Raw genomic sequence first — 15,931 nt, 5'->3', positions numbered from 1 at the left:
GATTCTAGATCAGTTGCTTGAACGCAATGGCTAAAAATCAATCACTCAAAATCAACTGCTCGAAAATGAATTGCTAGACATGAAAATTGATCGAAATGCAATTTCCTCGAATAAAAAAGAAAATTATATGTCCAAATATTTTTTCACAATAATGCAAAATTTGTAAGTATGGTCGAATGAAATTCTATAGTTTTTAAGGTATTCCAGAAGCCGCTACAGATAAAATGTTTTAACAACTTATTAATCATTCAGAATTAGTCGACACTTATTAAAAGTTAAAATAATTAAGACAATAACTGGACGATAACGATTTAATGAGTGGAATTTAAATTTTTTTCTACTTTAATGACAAAACAATTAAAAATTATTTTGCACATCATATTTGAAACAGTATTTGGTTGAAAAATCTCATTTTTGCTGGCCAAAAATATATTAATTTGTCTGGACTAAATTACAGTTCTGTTTATCTTAAAAGGGATATGGTACTATCAACATTCACACAAAGTTGCCAAACTGGATTTTGTTATTTTGAGTGTAAATTTTCCCAGCGATCTCCGAGGGTACAATACATAAGAAAGATACATAAATATGACAAATTATATGATATTCTACGTATACAGTGCGTAAATCGTTCAGCTGGACATAGGGAACGTACAATATATAGATTTAGATACATAAATACATACATTGTATTATATTGAGATAATTGAGGCAACTGAGTTTTCTCAATGACAATATGGCTGTTAGCATTAAGGGGCATTAACCTCAAAATTTACAAATCATTTCGACTGACACAAATAAACGTCAAAATATGAGAATGTAGTAGGTAGCTAAATATTTTTGGCCTAAGAGAATGGAAAAACTGTTTAGGTTTTAAAGTAAAATAAATTTTATTATTTTAATTCATACCTTAAACTTTAACTACACGCGCTGGCGTATTTTTGTACGCCACATATAAGAATTCTACTACAAATGTATTTAAAAATTTAATTATTGTCTTTGTTTATTTATCTAACCTATCACTGGAATGTGCTTTACACTGGATTTTACTTTCGTTATAATCGGCATTCTAGGAAGATCGTAATTTACAGTTTATTATTTGTTGTTTCCGGTGGTGGATAACATACGCCACAATTATAGTAATACAATTAGTAATATAAGTACATATTTCAAATGTTTTTTAGTCATTATGACACAAATATATTTTTCTTTATAAACAATACTTTTTCTCAGGTAAAAAATATCGTTTCAAAAAAATATTATTAGCAATTTTATTTATCATGGAATCAGATTCCAGTTATATATCCCAATTTGCTTACTGAGAAGGAACTCCAAGTATCCGCTGACGCCGAGTAAGGTTTATAACAAACAAATAAGTGTAATTTTACAAAAACAAAACAAATCCGCTGTTTTTAAGTATATTTTCTTGTGGCGTATAAAGTACGCCACGCGTGTAGTTATGTTATATTTTGATGTGCGGGTAGTTAAAGGTTAAAATTCTAAATATTAATTAATTATCACAATAACAAAAAATTTTATCAATCATTTAATACATGCAATAGTGTACATGATATTTTTCGTTAGCTCATCTAATAAACATAAATAAACTGGATGGTTTGCCCACGCAAAAGCAAGTTTTTTGAAAATTCGTAAAATTAAAAAATTCATATTTTATCCAATTTGAGTCCAAAAGTTAATCTGTTGCACTTTTCTTTTATGAAATTTCCCATTCGTTCTTCTTCTGTGCTCATAATTTTGCTACGGCTTACGGTTCGCTATTTCGGAAACGGACTGCGCTAGAGAAGAAAAAATGGCAGCGTTTTGTTCGGAATTCAGCAGGGAATCTACCTGCCAAATTTCATGAAAATCGGTCAATTCGTTTCGGAGGAGTATGGCAACAAAGATGTAAAATATTTAAATGGCTATTAAAAAATAACGGTTGAAGATAAAAAAGTGAAAATTTAGAATTGTATGTATCTTTTGCTTCTACATCATACAAAATTAAGAAAAAACGGTTTATCAAAAAATTAAAAAAATATATCAGGGGGGGCAAGCCCCCTTATGCCGTACGGGCATGAATTCAGAGTTATGCCTATTCCCAGTCCGGTAGAATACACGTGTAAAATTTCATAAAAATATGATGAGCCGTTCTCGAGTTATTAACGGTCTAACTAACATAACTCGACTTTCTTTTATATATATAGATTCGGCTTCGGCCGAAAGTATCCTACAGGCCGAACTTCGGCATCGGCTTCGGCCAAAAAAATCACATTCGGTCGGTCTCTAATGGCATGATCCGCTTGTCGTCGACTAGTCCCCGACTGTCTCCGAGCACACCAAGATAACAACCACAATATCAACTGCTTATGTTACCTGATACAATAGGAAGAAACCTTTTGTCTAAGAATCTAAATAGGCCACCTTTTGGACGACAGCATTTTGTTTCTACATTTTACAATTTGAACTACTGCTGACGTAATCAATATCTACATCCCCTTCCCATGCCATCAAAAATAGGCAAAGCAAAGACCCTTATAAGCTATAATGCTTTACGTAATTCTTGAACAGCTTCTATAGGTAAATACAGGGGTGGTCAACTAAGGTTGGCAGAACGGAAACACAGCATTTGGGTTTAAAACTTTTATTTTTCACACTTTTAAAAATCGTTGCAATTCAAAAATTAATTCCAACATTACATACATATTTGATACATAAACAGTATCAAATTTAAATTTGATACTCTTTTTTATCTTAAACATTCAAAATAATCTTTAACGTTGTGGCTGAAGTAATATTACAACTAGGTTGCATTGACAGTTCTTAATGTCATTTTGGGTTGCTTTTGAATTCAGTTGTCAGTTGGCCATTGAAATCCAATATGTGAGGTTTTCTCCAAAAAAGTTCCAACCACGTGGGGAGAGTCCTGTGTTGCCCTGGGTAACATCCAGGTTTATCTTTAACATCAGATGATTTTTATATAAATATGTAAAATAACTTTATCATTTACATTTAAAGGGTTTTTACCCAATACATTTTGGTGGCTCAGGCATGCAAATTTTTTAAGTATGGCCTCTTGTTCTTGAAAACCTCTGTCAATTTTAACTTTTATCTCATTTAATCAGGTTATACTTAATTTTAGGGCTTTTAAACACTGATGATGGATTCCTTAATCCGAAAACGTTTTGTATTGTGACCCTTATTTAGGGTATTTTAATATATACCTTTTACAAGAAACTTGGTATTTTTTTTATATTAGGTATGTGTTTTTTAAGATGTTTAAACTTATACAGGATAAACTGTAGCTTTTTAATGATATATTTAATGTGAAAGTCCCATTTTAGATCTGTATCTATAAAAACTCCTAGATATTTAACATTTGCTAAGGGTTTAATATAAAAATTTTGTTTATTATGTGATATTTGAAGGGGTTTGAAAAGATCAGTGGTCAAGTTAGAGTTAAAAATTATTGACAGTTAAAAGCACGCGCTGCTTTTAATAGCTCAGATTTAAAAAAATGTATCTCGAAAATTTTCGAGCATTTTATACAAAAGAACCGCTACTGCAAGTACAAAACATTAAAAAACATTTAGTGTATTCAATCATTACAACTTTTACAATAGTTTTTTATTCTACTGTATCAGTAATATAAAATATTATACTCGTACTGCCGAGCGATGCATTTTATCCAAGCCGGTCCTGTGCGACGCTCTTGAGAGAGCAATCAAGAACTGGCAAAGACTGACAACCCTGTGCGTGTATTCTCCACGAGGCGTTAATAACCGCTATGAATTCCAAGATTTTATTGGTTAGAACTACCCACGTGATATCTGTGTTCGTATTGGTCAAATGATTAAGAATGACAGAGCGGGATATTTAAATACCAATATTGTATGCAAAGTGTCGTTTCAAGAAAACAAGTCTGCTGACCGAGGATAACGGATAAATATTTCTTGTTTATCTTACAATTGACAATTTTTGTGATAGAAATAAAAGTGTGGTAGAAAATCAATATAGAAAAACAGTATTGATTAAAAAAACACTATTTATTCGTTTCTACTAGTCTTCTTTCTAGACTGTACCAAAGAATACTGTACCTAGTATAATAAAATATTTCTTTTATCTCATAAAAAATATAAACAATTATTGTATAGTAATAATATTATTTTAATTTATTTCAGTTGTTCAATACAAACACAGCAGCACTAGAATAGATCTTATAAATTAAATTATAAATGCATGAAAATTAAAAACAGATAATTTACATAAAAGTAAATATACTGGATATGGGGAAAAGTAATTTAGGGGAAATTATATGTTATATTATATAATTATGATTTTCTTAGGCATTTTGTGAAATATAGGGCATGTTTGTGTCTTGTGTCCTTTTAAAATGTCTGAAATTTCATATTTCATTTACATTTGGATTTTTAAACGTATCACTTATTAATATGTTGCTACGATTTTTGTTTCTTTGTGGAGAAAAACCGTTTCTGTGGTTCAATGTTTTTACATATTGAAACTTTTAAAACACATCAATTTTTTTTATGCAAATTTTGATTAAACTTTTTGTTGCATGTATTTGTTGCATTTGACAAGACAATGTAAACATTGCTGTCACTTAAATTATTTATATCGGGTGTATGTATTTACAACCATCGTCAAATCTTCATGATCTTTTTTATTGCAAATTAAATTGATGTTACTTAAATCCTTAAAGTCGTGGTTTCACTATCAAATAATTTGATCAAACAGTTTGAGCAAACTCAGGAAGTGACGTCACAACTGCAGTTTGTTCAAATTATAAAAATCTAGTGGTCACACTATCAGTTTGGTTTGATCAAATTTTGTATTGAGAGTTGTGGTAGTATGTACATATCGATACATTTTTGGCAAAGTAACGTAAGTGACATTTTTGAAAATCATGTTTTTCCATTAAACTAACGCTATTATTGTTCAGAAGGCACTGCCAAAGTGTAGTAAGCCTATACATATATTATGTTCAAAGTAATTCTAGGCTTACTACACTTTGGCAGTACCTTCTAAACAATAATAGTGTTAGTTTAATGGAAAAACATGATTTTCGCCAAAAATGTCACTTATGTTACTTTGCCAAAAATGTATCGATATATCAAAACCCACAAGCATTCCAACACTTTAACGAATAATAAGCCCCAAACTCTCTCTCTCTATTGGAGAAGGGAGACAGTAACTAACCAAAAAGGAATCAAGTCCGGATTAGGAAAAATCTAGAAAACAAACAAGAGTAACTATTGGCTACAAAAGCTGCTGTACAAAAATCAGTGTGCACGCTGAAGAAAGCAAAGCAGGGAATGATCAACGAAACAATTTTAATGTGTAGCTAGGCCACGACTGATAAAAATATACAGGGGCTCACAGCTTAAATGATGCAGTCGCTACTCAATAAAGCTAGCTTGTGTCAGTGGCTCAATATTTATTAGAAAAAACTTACATACTGAAAGTAGGTAAGTTAGTATGAGTCTTCTAAAATAGCATAAGCTATGTTTTGGGTTTCAAATATGCAATAATTAACACTCCCAGCGCCAGTGTATCCTTTTAGATACACACTGTCCTCAACACTGTGTACCGAAAAAGATACACATGGCTCGTTGTGTTCGATCTGTTGTGTCACCTAAAAGGACAAACTTTCTTAAGTTTTTATATGTAGAAAATAATGCTATGGCCTGAGCCAATTTCCTGGTATAACTGGGTTTGGCCTTACAACATGAAAAGATAGGTTGTATGTAACTAGAAATTCGTAAGAAAAATGTTGCCATGTATGGGCAAAACAACTTGCTCCAACTCATTATGCAGGGAAAGATTCAAGGAAAATGAAGTATAGGGAGATGCTATACGCTGCACGGATGTACATCAAACGAACTTTTCAGAGCAGCCTTCTCCAAAGTCCTAATAGCTATAGTTCGTCCGCTACAACTTTTCCCATATGTCACGATTCATTTTCAAACAAATTAAGTCAAAACATAAAGTGAAACGTACGCTGATGTGTGTAGTATATAGTATACAGTATACAAAATGTATATACACATCGACATTCGTTTCACTTAATGTTTTGACTTAATTTGCTTGAAAATGAATCTTGACGCATGGGAAAAGTTATAGCGGACGAACAATAAAATGTATTGTCAGAGAAATAGCAAATAATCCCAAAAAAGTGCACTAAAATTGAGAGATGAGGTGGAAAGACAGTTTGGAAAAAGATGTAACCCTGAAACAATTAGACGGATATTACAAAATAATAATCGACATAGCTGAACTGCAAGAAATAAATCTATCAGCCAAAGAAATAAGCAACAAGGAGTGTTGTTTTCTTTATTAATTTTAGCTGATATCAAAATCATACACAAAATAATTAAAGGATTATTGTTATTTAAGTACATGGTATATCTGAAACCCAAAACATAGCTTAAGCTATTTTAGAGGACTTATTTAGAAACTTACTTTCAGTATGTAATTTTTTCTAATATTGAGTCACTGACACAAGCTACAGTTTTATTGAGTAGCGACTGTATCATTTCAGAATTGAGGCTGTGAGTCACTGTAGGTGCAGTACAATAATTTTGCTTATACAAATTATCAGTAATAAATATATTTATTTACATCAAAATAAAAATTCCATCACATAATGATGTCTAACAGCTGATTGTCACTCTGACCAATACGAACACAGATATCACGTGGGTAGTTCTCACCAATAAAATCGTGGAATTCATAGCGGTATTTAACGGCTCGTGTATTCTCCATAAGAAACTTATTGCCTATCTTGACCGTACTGCAATTTCGGTGTGAATTTCTCTATAGAAACCACAACGGGCGACCATGGCCCTCCATGGGCTGTCAGCGATCACCGATGATGATGAAGGTCTATCTCAAGTGTGGACTCTCATATGCTGATTTAAAGTTGACTTTTCAGCAAACTGCTTACTACAAATTTCACATTTATAAGGTGATTCACCAGTGTGAATTCTTGTATGCACCCTTAAATTAACTTTTTGAGTAAACTGCTTACTACAAATTTCACATTTATAAGGTGCTTCACCAGTGTGAATTCTTGTATGCACCCTTAAATTACCTTTTAGAGTAAACTGCTTACTACAAATTTCACATTTATAAGGTGTTTCACCAGTGTGAATTCTCATATGACCCTTTAAATCACCTCGTTTATAAAATTGCTTAGTACAAATTTCACATTCAAAAGGTTTTTCACCAGTGTGAACTCGTTTATGAATATTTAAATTACTAATTTGCGTAAACTGCTTACTACAAATTTCACATTTATAAGGTTTTTCGCCACTGTGAATTCTTGTATGCATCTTTAAACTACCTTTTTCAGTAAAATGCTTCCTACAAATTTCACATTTATAAGGTTTGTCACCACTGTGAATTCTCATATGCATCTTTAAAATACCTTTTTCAGTAAAATGTTTACTACAAATTTCACATTTATAAGGTGTTTCACCAGTGTGAAATTTCATATGTGTGTATAAATTACTTTTTACAGTAAACTGCTTACTACAAATTTCACATTCATAATGTTTTTCACCACTGTGAATTCTTGTATGCATCTTTAAACTACCTTTTTCAGTAAAATGCTTACTACAAATTTCACATTTATAAGGTTTGTCACCACTGTGAATTCTCATATGCATCTTTAAGCTACCTTTGTCAGTAAAATGCTTACTACAAATTTCACATTTATAAGGTCTTTCACCACTGTGAATTCTCATATGGCGCTTTAAATCACCTTTTTCAGTAAAATGCTTTCTACAAATTTCACATTTATAAGGTTTTTCACCACTGTGAATTTTAAAATGCATCTTTAAATTACCTTTTGTAGTAAATAGCTTACTACAAATTTCACATTTATAAGGTTTTTCACCAGTGTGAATACTCATATGCACCTTTAAATTACCCTTTCTAGTAAACAGCTTACTACAAATTGCACATTCATATGGAGTTTCACCAGTTTTCAAATCTACTTTGGGAGAATTTAACGGTTTGGTAACTGCAACTTTCATTCTACTATCCTGTAGAGCACCTAAAATAAAGACCAAATTATAAGAATTTGTTTTTTATTAAAAGAAAATATATGAGGGGTCTAACTACAAAACTCACATTCTCCGTTTTTGTGAATTATAACAAATTGCAAAGATACTGTAAAAACTATGTTTCAAGTTTATTGTTCAATTTTTCACATGTAAAAAATATTATTATATTTTGGATGTGCCATGTGCCAAGGTCAAAGAGAAGACCCAAACTTAGATACATGGAACAACATCTGAAAACACTTAAGATTACCCACTGGAAGAACAAAGCAAGGAACAGAACAGGGGCCTGATTCTAATTCATTTCGACGTCGCAGTTTAATTTCGACTCCGCCATGACAGTTGCAATTTATAGCGATTCTTATTAATTTCGATATTAGTTACAACTGGGGATATTAACCTTATCATGTTGACACTGCTCAGAATTTGGGTTGGTCCTCCTGTTTATTGGATTTATTGGCTATGCAACCACCACAACGTTTGTTGATAGTCTGGGCAGATTATCGAAAAAATGTCATTTTTGGGAAAAGTTATTTACCAGCTATTTTATTGCTAAAATCGAATCTTGCATATATTAGTAATATGGGGTATGACAAGTCCGCAGAAAGTGTGTTATTTTAGTTTAAACAAATTAGCATTCCTAAATCTTCTTTTTTTTTCAATTAGTGCTCTGTAACTCCTAAGATTTTTCCTTTAAACCAAAAACACTCAAATAAAAATTCACTGTAATTTAGTTCTACACAAAGTTTTTTTCCTATTTCCTTCAACAAAAATTTTCCTCGAAAAATCCGAGTTTTCCCAAAAAAATCTGCAATTTTCATTTAAAATTTTAGGGAAGTAATTATTTATCAATAATTAAATAAATTGGTGACATGAAAGATTTTTATAGTCGATTATATATTAGGAGGCCGGCGACAATCTAACCAATAGTTTAGCAATAATTAAAATGTTAATTAAAAAAGTTCGGTCCAAATAATAACCAGTAAGATTATGATACATCAGAATAACTATGATTTTCGTATAAAAAAGCACTATACCTATTCAACGTACTTTACAGAATTGAAATTGGACTATTTGAGCAGTATCAGGAATGTTATAAAGAAACAATTTTTTAGCTTATAAACAAATAGAACCCCTCAAAAAATATTAGATTAAATTAAATTAAGTTAACGGCTTAGTGGAAAAGGGAATGGTTTCCGTACCCTTTTCGAAGAAAAAAAATTGAATTGTGATGAGTGGTTCCAGGTATAACCAGTCAAATTTGACCGGCATTTGCGACAGAGTTATAAACAACAGGATTTCAATCTTTGAACCATTACCTTTTTATTCCGGTCCTCTTTGTACAGCGGTTCAAAAAAAAAACTGATACGACTCTTAAAGCGTATTTTGTGGAAAATTGAGCAGTGTACTTTCTTCTTCTTCTTCTTTTTGTTTTTGGTCTCGCTGCAAGGCAATTACCAGCACGATTTATAGGAGATCTTGATGTAGTCTGGTTCTAAGCCATATCAAAATCGCTGACTATGTTCTTGTAAAAAGCTTTTGATGAGGTGTGATATAATGAATATGAGTTTTATTATATTTAATTTATTATATTTTGAAGGATAAATACTTATTATTTACATACTGTCACTGTCACTGCCAAATCTTAAAATTTGTCAGACAACTTCAACCTCAAAAAATTGCTGTTTGTTTGTTTATTGTATTATTTGTCTGTCATAATAAATATAACATAATGTCAGAACAATCATACACTGCTCAAAATGATCAAATCTTACTAAGAGTCGTATCAGTTTTTTTAGGAAACAGCTGTACATACAAATTTTCATATCTTTCTATACACTCATAACAAAAAAGATTTATGTCACCAAATTATTTAATTATTGATGAATAATTACTTCCCTAAAATTTTAGTTGAAAATTAAAGATTTTGTTTGGAAAATCCGAATTTTTCGAGGAAAATTTCCGCCGAAGGAAATAAAAAAAAAATAAGAATCATCCCATGTTCGATATACCTAAAGAAAATTAGCAATATTGAGAATATTTGGTATGAAAGAGAAACCTCAAGAAAATACGTCCCAAGAAATTATAAATATACTCAGCAAAAAAATGTCTATTACCCTGTCCGATAACGACATTGTGTCGTGCTATAGAATTGGTAAGATGCAACAGAATAAAGTTAGAGGCATTTTCTTAAAATTAAGCTATTTTACTACTAAAAAACTTATTTATGGAAAAAAAAATTATTGAAAGGCACTGGTATAGTTATACGTGAAGATTTAACCCCCTTAAGAGTCAAGAAGCTGAACCACGCTATAGAAAAATTTGGTTTAACAAATGTTTGGTCTGATAATGGTAAACTTCATATTACTAAGGACGGTAAAGTGATGATTGCAAGAAATAAACACGAATTTGAAAAATTAGTTAACTAGTTATCTCTGCATATTGTTCAGGTATTTATTTTGATTCAATTAGGTTGTGGTAATTTATTGTTTTTATTTTCTTTTTATATTTTTATATATATTTTTTTTGTTCTTATCTACTTATTTCTACAAAATATGAACTAGAATGAAGTGTTCTATCTGTTCAGTATTAACTGCTTTTGTGTTGATTTTATTTTATATACTTTTCTCTCACGTACTACATAATTGCAGTAACCAGTTTAGCACTTGTAAGATAATTTTTCTTTTATTCTCTTTTTGTTATTTCGGGAGTTCAGACGTAGAAATCTGAATGATGATTGATTATTTGGATAATTTAGATAATGAGATAAACACAATGGTGTTTAACAATTTTGAGGATAGCATGCAGAACAGGACTGACGGTGATAGATACTCTTTGGGCATCATTCACTTTAATATAAGAAGTATACAAAAAAAATTTCAGGAACTTCTAGTGTACATTGAAATGTCCAAAAACAAGTTCGATGTTATAATTTTGTCAGAAACTAGAGAAATAACTGATCTTAGTAACTATACAGGGTGTCCCGAAAAGATTGGTCATAAATTATACCACACATTCTGGGGTCAAAAATAGATCGATTGAACCTAACTTACCTTAGTACAAATGTGCTCATAAAAAAGTTAGAGCCCTTTGAAATTACAAAATAAAAATCGATTTTTTTCAATATATCGAAAACTATTTGAGATTTTTTATTGAAAATGGACATGTACCATTCTTATGCCAGGATCATAATAAAACAAAATTATTGTGAAGTTTGTCCACCTCATAAAAATTTTATGGGGGTTTTGTTCCCTTAAACCCCCCCAAACTTTTGTGTACGTTCCAATTAATTCATTATTGTGGTACCATTAGGTAAACACGTTTTTAAAAAAAATTTGCCTCCTAATATTTTTTCGATAAGCCAGTTTTTATCGAGATGCGGCTTCTTTTTTAATATATTTACATAAAAATTTTATGGGAGTTTGTTCCTTTAAACCCCCCAAATGTTTGTGTACTTTCCAATTAAACTATTATTGTCGTACCATTAGTTAAACACAGTGTTTTTAAAAAATTTTTGCCTCAGTCTTTTTTGATAAGTCATCTTTTATCGAGATATGGCTTCTTTTTCAAAATATGTATACATAAGAATGTTAATTATAAATAAATTTTCAGATTATTAACAGGTCTCTACACTCTTACTTAACCATATACAAATATGTGGTGGATTCGACAATTATTCAAAATATGTCGATAAAACACTGGCTTATCGAAAAAGTACTAAGAGGCAAAAAAGTTTTAAAAACATTGTGTTTAACTAATAGTGCCACAATAATAATTTAATTGGAACGTACAGAAAAGTTTGGGGGGGTTTAAAGGAACAAAACCCCCATAAAATTCTTATGGGGTCAACAAATTTCACTCTAATTTTTTCTTAAGATGATGCTGACATAACAATGTCACATGTCCATTTTCAATAAAAAATCTCTAAGAGTTTTCGATATATGAAAACAAATCGATTTTCATTTTGTAACTTCAAAAGGCTGTAACTTTTTTTGTGTGCACTATTGTATATAGGTAAGTGAGATTCAATCAACCTATTTTTGATCCCAGAATCTGTAGTATAATTTATGACCAATCTTTTCGGGACACCCTGTATAATACCAGGTTTTACTATTCATTATAATGAATCATTAGCTAATAAATGTGATGGTGTTGTTGTTTATATTAGGAATAATTTAGGTGCCTCGGTAAATATATTACCCATCAATGAAAGTAAATTTTTAAGGTTTACATTTTCTAGTAAAAATTATCTAATAAAATTTACAAAATAGGTATAACGGCTTTTTATAGGCTTCCATCAACAGATATTAAACAATTTTTAGGGGATTTGGGTGAATATTTTGGAACAATACAAAAACAAAATATTGAAATATTTGCAGGTGATATTAATATTGATTTAAAAAAAAGAGATGAAGTTTATACAAACAGTTATTTGAATATATTAAATTCTAATGGTTTTGTTTCCTATATAAACAAGCCAACGAGAGTAACAATAAATACAAAATCAATCATTGATCATATATTTATAAAAACACAAGCTAATCTAAAACAGCAAATTAGTATTGATCCGTTCGTTTTTCACACTGACATGACTGATCACTTCACTCCAGCCGTTTTGGTAAATAATGAAACTAAAAAAAACGCTACACCTGAATCTCCAGCCATAATTAAAAACCTTAATATCGGAAAACTACAACAGCTTCTAAAAAATGAACATTGGAATGATATTTATATAAACAAAATAGATTCTCAAGTTGCATATGATACATTTATAAATAACTTAAATAATTACAGACAAACCTCTACGGAGGTAAAAAGTATGAATAAAAAAATATCAAAAATAAAACCCTGGATAACGGTGGGGCTGGTATCGTCAATCAAACGACGAGATTTTCTTAAAAAGAAATTATTAAAACAATTTTCACCAGCACTTAATGCTGAATATAAAAATTATAGAAACAAACTTAATAGTCTACTAAAAAAATCCAAGAATGACTTTTATCAAAATAAAATTCATGAAGCTGGTGGAAACACAAAAAAAATGTGGAATATTATAAATGATATCTCTGGTCGGAATCAAAAATCTAAAAACATTGAACACATATCAATTGTTAATGACAATATAACTGTAAGTAATAACAAAGAAAAAGCAGATATGTTTAATAATTTCTTTTCTAATATTGGTGCTGATATGGCAAATAGAATACCGGTGACAAGTATACCTGATAATTTTATTGCTAATGATAAGGTTGAATCTAGCTTATTCTTAAAACCAGTAACTAAAAATGAAGTAACAATACTAATATCAAAGTTAAAAAATAACTATGCTCCTGGACCAGATAAATTGTATGCTAAAACAATAAAAAATATCCATGATCTAATCTCACAGCCTTTAGCTCATATTATAAATTTGTGTTTTCAAAGTGGTAAAATACCACTACAATGGAAAGAATCTACAGTCACCCCCATTTTTAAATCCGAAAATTCGAGTAAACTGAACAACTATAGGCCCATTTCTTTAATAAATAATTTTGCTAAAATATTTGAAATGGCCCTAAAAGAAAGGTTGCTTGAATTTTTTCATATAAATAAGGTTATTTCAGATAAGCAATTTGGTTTTGTAAAAAAATCAAGTACAGAAAGGGCTGTAGTTGACCTACTGGAGAAAGTGATAGGAGCTGTGGATGAATCATTGAAATGCTTAGTGGTTTTCCTTGATTCAGCTAAGGCGTTTGACACGGTCTCTCATAAAATTCTCTTAGATAAACTAAGTAATTATGGGGTTAGGGGAATTGCACTAAATCTACTAGCAGATTATTTGTCGGAAAGAGCTCAACGAGTAAAAATTGGCCCAGAATTGAGTTCTGAAACTACAATAAAATTCGGAGTACCACAAGGAACAGTATTAGGACCACTTTTATTTAATATTGATCTGAACAATAGCACAAGAATTAATAGTTTCAACGGCTACATTGTTTGTTATGCCGATGACACAGCAATATTATTTATGGGGAAAACATGGGAGGAGGTTAAAACCAGCTCTGAAATGAACCTAAAACAGCTAAACTTATGGCTAAAATTTAACAAACTGACATTAAATATTAATAAAATAAAATATATCGCCTTTAGCCCAACAATTGTTGACCAACCTACAAATTTTCATATAAAATTGCATAACGCAAAATGTCAAGGACAAAATTGTGACTGTTCTTCAATAGAAAAAGTTTTCTCTATAAAGTATTTAGGTGTCTTCATAGATCAACATTTACGTTGGTCAGACCATATCACTCATGTCAGTAAACGAATAAGGGCTCTAATGCATAAATTTTATATCTTAAGAGATATTCTACCCAGGAAAAAATTAATCATGGTTTATAACTCGCTTGCAGAATCAGTCTTAAGATATTGTATTGTAGCATGGGGTGGCGCGTTTAACAAAACTCTTAACATTTTAGAAACAGTTCAAAATACCCTATTAAAAATAATTTTTAAAAAAAGAAAACTGCATCCAACCAAAAAATTACAGTTGAGTCCGCGAGTCTTTACCCGTGCGTCATCATTTAAAGCATACGAAATAAGTCAGAATACTATTTCACGTAACAACAACTGACAGAAAGTAGCTACTGTTCCGATTACGGGTTTTATTGTAAAATTTGACGTTATCAAATATATAGAATGTCAAATGTAAGTTTTGCTTCAAAATTTTTGTGCAGAATTACAGCTACATTTGAAGTAGCTTAATAAATTATTTTATTATTATTGATTAATAAATAAATAAACAATTTATAAAAAATTCAATAACATATTTTATTTTTGTTATTTTATTCACTTTGACGGAAATCTAAACACAGTCATTTCTTTACTGTGTGAATGACGTTAGCTTTGTATGTTTTAAATATTAATTGCCAAAATATAATTATTTACCTTAAAATTTCAAAGCCCAATATAAAATTAGTTGTGAAAACAACTGTTTGTGTAATATAAAGAAACTTCAAAACGCAAAAATTGGACAAAAACCGCAAAAAATTCAACTGACTGACAGCCACAAAATTGAACAAAGCAGAAACGTCAAACAAATTGTGCTTAAAATATGAAAACATACCGAATCGTCTTTTTTTGTACCTATCTCTTTTCAATGCACTGAGTCTAGATGGTTCATAAAAATAACATGTGTTTTTACTTAATAACAAACGTATCAGCTGGTTTGTCATGAGTTTCATGCGTGGAAGAGAATGATGCCAGATAAAAAGTATGTGTTTTATCTCGCCAGGTATTAATGACGCACGGGTAAAGACTCGCGGACTCAACTGTATATGATGAATCCGAGATATTTAGTGTTAAATCCCTCTACATCTACAACTGTGTTTTAAATGTTCATATAAACTCAAAAAAATTTAAATTTCAGAGCAACCAATTAACTCGATCAGTAACAAATATGGATATTAGTATTCAGCAGTTCAAAAAATCAGTAACACAAAGATCCCTAATGTTCTTTGGACCTAAATTTTATAATATAATTCCTATACATATCAAACAAGAACCTAAATTATTTAAATTTAACTTGGAAATGTTTGGTGTCTCCTTGGCTGGTTTTAAGAATCGGATTAAAAGAGCTTGACAGGTACTTTTTGTTTATTTGAACTGATTTGAACTGTAATAGATGTGATATGTGTAATGGATAACTATTAATATTTCGTTTTTGTTTAATAAGTATGTAATTAAGATTTATTTTACTCTAGTTTAGTAGATATTACAGAGATTGATTTTATACTGTATGTGTTGTAATGGGGGTAATCCCGTAAATAAATAAATAAATAAATAAATAAATTTAAAAAATACATAAAAACCTA

The 15,931-nt window shown here is 30.4% G+C and overlaps 1 protein-coding gene across 1 annotated transcript in view; it reads right to left on the bottom strand.

Moving 5' to 3' along the window:
- LOC126886328 (zinc finger protein 208-like) overlaps positions 1-15,931 on the bottom strand; it is a 118,609-nt gene that overhangs the window by 11,192 nt on the left and 91,486 nt on the right. The window contains exons 7-8 of the mRNA XM_050653201.1: positions 6,918-8,074; positions 5,587-5,650 (exon numbers count right to left, since the gene is read on the bottom strand). Of these exons, the coding sequence (XP_050509158.1) occupies positions 5,587-5,650; positions 6,918-8,074 (1,221 nt within the window). The remainder of the gene's footprint in view (positions 1-5,586; positions 5,651-6,917; positions 8,075-15,931) is intronic.

Source organism: Diabrotica virgifera, chromosome 6 (assembly GCF_917563875.1).
Source record: "Diabrotica virgifera virgifera chromosome 6, PGI_DIABVI_V3a".
Lineage (NCBI taxonomy): Eukaryota > Metazoa > Arthropoda > Insecta > Coleoptera > Chrysomelidae > Diabrotica > Diabrotica virgifera.
Note: the sequence above shows the minus strand (reverse complement) of the source record. Positions and strands in the feature narration are given on the sequence as shown.